The sequence below is a fragment of the Triticum aestivum genome, chromosome 5D (assembly GCF_018294505.1).
Source record: "Triticum aestivum cultivar Chinese Spring chromosome 5D, IWGSC CS RefSeq v2.1, whole genome shotgun sequence".
NCBI lineage: Eukaryota > Viridiplantae > Streptophyta > Magnoliopsida > Poales > Poaceae > Triticum > Triticum aestivum.
The window spans coordinates 82,185,044-82,190,197 of record NC_057808.1 but is presented as its reverse complement, the minus strand read 5'-3'; the positions used below and the strand labels follow the sequence as shown (position 1 = coordinate 82,190,197).

The following is a 5,154-nucleotide window of genomic DNA, read 5'->3' as shown; positions in this document are numbered from 1 at the left end:
CCCCCTCCGCCCACAACCAACAACCGCCGCCCGGAGCGGGCGAGGATGAAGGAAGCGCCGACCGCATCAGCAACCTCCCCGACACCATCCTCGGCGAGATCGTCTCCCGCCTCCCCACCAACCAAGGCGCTCGCACCCAGATCCTCGCGCCCCGGTGGCGCCACATCTGGAGCTCCGCGCCTCTTACCATCGACTGCGAAGGCCTCCCCGCCGATAACGAGGTACTCGCCGGCATCGTCTCGCGTACGGTTTCAACGCATCCGCCCCCCTGCCACCGCTTCTGCGTCCCCTCGTGCTTCCTCGGCGACCGAGCGTCTACTGTGGACAAATGGCTCCGAACCTCCGCTCTGGACAACCTCCAGGAGCTGGAGTTCTGGTTCAAGCCATACTATCGACCGCAGCCGCTGCAGCATCCGCCACCATCGTCCATGTTCCGCTTCTCGGCCACGCTCTGTGTTGCCACCATCGGAAACTGCAACCTTCCGGACAGCACCGTCCAAGGGCTTCACTTCCCCCTGCTTAAGCAGCTCGGACTTGAACTCGTCAGCATCTCGGAGTGCTCACTGCACAGCTTGATTGCCAGTTGCCCTGCTGTGGAGTGCTTGCTGATTAGCCATGGATTCGGCTTTTGCTGCCTCAGGATCAACTCCCTTACCCTTAGAAGCTTTGCTGTCAAGAACTATCGGAAAGGCAATGACCAGTTAAAGGAACTAGTTGTCGAGAATGCGCCTTGCCTTCAAAGCTTGCTCCATCTTGATTTTGACTATGGTTTGCATATATCAGTGGTCTCCGCGCCTAAACTGGAGACCCTAGGCTGCCTTTCTGATGGGTTTTACATCTCCAAACCAGATGATCTCTCTAGATTCGTGTTTGGCTCCACAGTTATTCAGGTACCTTTGGCCATCCTACTTGTTACCTTCACGCGGCTTCTCAGTTTCATCTCTGTATGCAGGAAAAATAAAACCATGTGCACTTGTCGTTGGCCTAATTTTGTCTATGATGCTTGATGAAGGGCTTGCGTGTCGATAGACTGACAACGGTGGTGCACGCAGTGAAGAATTTAGCTGTCAATATGAAGATTCTTAGTTTGGATACAATTATCGAGTTGATGCGATGCTTTCCATGCTTGGAGAAGATATATATTGAGGTGAAAATTCTTCATTTATAATTCATTGCCTTCAAATGCTCATTTGATCTACTTACTGAACTGAAGTGGTTGGTTTCCATTTGTCCATGTTCTTTTTCAGTCAGAGTCAAAGAAGGAAAAAAATGTGCGCGGTCGCAAACACCGGAATCTTACCAAATGTCCTAACATCCGTCTAAAGACAATAGTATTTGAATGTTATGAGGGTATTAAGTCTGACATCGAATTTGCTTCATTCTTTGTACTGAACGCTACAGTGCTGGAGTTAATGAAACTTCAGATCAGAGCCAGGGATTATAATGAACAATTCTTGGCAGAACAACGTAGGAAGCTTCAGCTAGTAAACAAGGCTTCACGAGGTGCTCGGTTTCATTTTACAACTGATAAATGTGCCCGTGGTGTTTGGGATGTGCATCATGTCCGTGACTTGGATTTAACTGATCCATTTGTATGTTGAAACTAGCACTTGTCCATTTTAGAATTATTCTTCAATGTTAGCCTATCTCGGTTGTTATCCTGTCAAAACTTGATTGCTTTTGGTGTTTGCCGTTTTTGTAAGTTTATATTTTACGCTAGCTGTTTGTGTCCTAACATGTAACAGCCTTGCAATTTATGAAGCATAGGGTAATCTGATTGTCATATTGAGGATTAATTAACAATTGTATGGTAGCTACATTTGATTTCTGGTGAAACACCACCAACATATGGGAAATCTGCCCGACCAGTGTTCATAATCTGGAGTAAATGGATTTGAATGTGGTTCCTTTTTGTATAACCTATGGCTGAATGTTGTTATAATTCAAGTTTTGTGTGGTCATTTAAGTTGAAGTTGTGTTTCGAGTCTAATTTGTCATATTTTCCAATAAAAAAAGGAACATTGCATGGATGCATATATGCATGTCCTGTGTTGTTTTGGCAAGGAAAATACTTGTCCATCAGTACTAGCGTGATATACTTTTGCTTCTAAGATTTTTTCATGAAATCAATTTGCTAATCTTAGCATTGACCGCCTTTTTTGGTTGGGTATCATAAGTGAAAATTCACGTTTGAGCGACCAGCATAGTGTTTTCATTTTGTAGTATTTCAAGACTTGACTAAATTTCGATCTTGTTTGCCAAAATTTGGCGTACATCTTCTTCGTGGAGTATATTTAATTATGGACAACGCTAACGCCCATACGTGTGGTGAGAGTTAACCCGCCCACACGCCCTATAACACACGGACTACGCCATGTCACCGCATGCATTTGGAAATCTTTTTGGATTTTCAGTTTTTAAAATGTTTTATCTCTTAAATGAAAAATCCGATTGAAGATCCATTTTCACCATTAAATTCCTCATGACGAGATCTTCGAAACTAGATCTCATATCAATATATTTCGACGATTTTCTTTTGGGTTAAAAGTTGCCGTGTCTATTACACATGAATTGTCATGATGTTTACACTGAAGTTGCCATGATATGTTTCAGCTATTTTCTTCTACATTTTAAAGTAAATTTTGACATATTATAAAACTGGGAATTAAGACACTAGACTTGCCATGCACCATAAACTAAAATTGCCATGATACATGCACTTAAAATGGCCATGGTTCATACAAAAAAATATTTTCATGGTCAAAGTACTGGAATTGCCATCATAAAAAAACTAAAATTGCCATGATCTACAAACTAAAATTGCCACATGGCAACTTTAGTTTAAGCACTATTGCAACTACAGTGTAAACATCATGGCAACTTTTGGGAAAAAAATTCTTCGAAACATATCAACATGGGGTCTAGTTTTGAATATCTTGTCGAGACGGATTTAATGATGAAAATGGATTTTTAATTCGCTTTTTAATTAGGAGATAGAACATTTTCAAGCCGAAAACCAAAAAGATTTCTGCTGATGTCATCTGTTCATACGTGGCAAAATGAGTGATGATGGAGGCGTGTGGGTGATGTGCAAACGCCCACACGTGTGGGCGTTACTTTTTCAGTGAATTATTTATCTATACCATCATTCTGCACTTCTGCACAAGCAAATGTTTGTTTATTGTCGGAGCACGAAAATGAAAAGGAAGCTGCCTGAATCATAGCACCAGGCTTCGGCACACTGCACACAACACAGAAGACTTCATCACTTTTTTTTTTGCGAATATGCAAAGCTTGCGCATTTCCCATTAATAGAAGAAGAGTGGAAAATTACAATGGTTGTTGCATCATGCAGCATGTGCTCCCTCCGTCCGAAATTACTTAATGGCATGACATGTGCAAGATGACTCGAGCAGAAAGAAAGGGGATGCTCAGCCCCAACAACAAGAAAGATTACATATCCGAAAAGAAGTTGATCATCGTAGTGGACTGGCTTTGGCCCAAGATGGGCCTCATCCTGGATGCCGTGGACAAGACGACAGGAGAAGGGTTGTTGCCCGTCGAAGATGCACCCGTTACCATGTCTCCAAATGGGCCATGCCATGAGCATGAGGATGGAGGAGAGGCTTCGGCGATGCTCGGTAGGGACATGTGAGCAGGAAGTCATCCTCCAGTCAAAGAAGCTCATCGTCGGACATGGCAGTGTGGCCATGGATCAGCACCAGGAAAGCACCTCATGCGAGACCTGGCAAGAAAAGGGGCGGCTCGCGAGAAGGTGATTCATGTCTACATATCCTCAGGAACCTGATCACGTAGCACACACCACTCTTCATGAGGAAGGCCACGAGCAAGACGGTCCGCCGTCTAGCAACGGTCTTGTAGGGCGAGCCAAGTGAACACCTTGATGCGGAGAGGCGCCCAAGTCTTCCAAGTGGATGCTGGAATTTTGTCTATTTTGGGCCAAGCCCAATAGCAGTTTCATAAATTCCTAATAAGTCCTAGAGGCCCACGCAGCCCATTCGTGCAAGGAAAGAGGTGAAACTAAAGTTTAGTCCCACATTGCTAGTTTAGAGGGAGTTGGGCCTCTTTATAAGGGAGGTTCTTTCCCACATGTATGAGGATGAGAACAAGAGGGACATCCACGCGCGCTCCTCCTCCGCCGCCTGCCTCGCCTCCTATCGCTGAGCTGCTGCTGTCTTCCTCATCCCGGCTTGCGGCGTGCACCGTGAGTCGGGACAGTAGGCCTCCGAAACCGCACCTCTTTGAGTCCTGTACGGGGGAAGGGTGATAAGGTTTTTGGGGAGCGCTCAGCGCGACTACTGACTTCTTCGTCACGGACGCCCCGGACTCCGACGACTACTTCCCTGACGACGACTTCTTCCCCGACGTCGACAAACTCCTCGACGACATGGCTGGCGAGGACACCGACCGCAAGTCCAGTGCTGCTGCTGCTGCTGCTGCTGCTGTCCTGTATGTGTTCTTCTCCTTTCTGTTCGAGATCCTGCCACAATACCTAGTTCTGGTGTTTGCCCTAGATATGTTAGGTTCTACTTCATATACGAAACTTGCCCTACTGTCTACTCTAGATAAGCTTGGTTATAGTTCATATATGCAAAGGCTATTTACCTTCTCTCTCTCAGATCGCATGACTAGTTTTATCCCTGCTATATTAGTCATGCTTTATCTAGTATTTCTGTTAATAAAATCATTCAGTAAATTGCTCATATTTCCAACAATCCAAAAACCTTATTTTAGGCAATTTACCCCAAGTGGTTTTGCTGCTTCCATGAGACCTCCTATGTTTGAGGGTATCCACTGTAAGAGGTGGCGCGTGAGAGCGGTCTTATGGTTTCAAACCATGAGTTGCTATGACGCCACTCTTGGCAAACCTGAAGGAGAGCATGATGCTCAACAGGCACAAGCTTTTCAGAAAATGGATACTCTGTTTAAGGCTGCTCTCTTGAGTGTTCTCGGTGAGAACATAGTTGATGCTTATGTGTCAATTGATAATGGAAAGGATATGTGGGATGCACTCGAGGCCAAGTTTGGGGTCTCGGATGCTGGCACTAAGCTGTACATCATGGAGCAATTCTATGATTACAGGATGACTGAAGAGCGCTCCGTGGTTGAGCAAGCTCATGAGATACAGTCATT

The 5,154-nt window shown here is 45.2% G+C and overlaps 1 protein-coding gene across 1 annotated transcript; it reads left to right on the top strand.

The window, feature by feature from the left end:
• Positions 1-1,845, top strand: LOC123119588 (F-box/FBD/LRR-repeat protein At1g13570; the record flags this gene model as incomplete). The annotated part of the gene is given in 3 exon segments (XM_044539445.1): positions 1-890; positions 1,013-1,147; positions 1,248-1,845. Coding segments are annotated over 3 exon segments (1,379 nt in total), but the record flags the coding sequence as incomplete, so codon positions are not given.
• Positions 1,846-5,154: the final 3,309 nt, after the last annotated feature.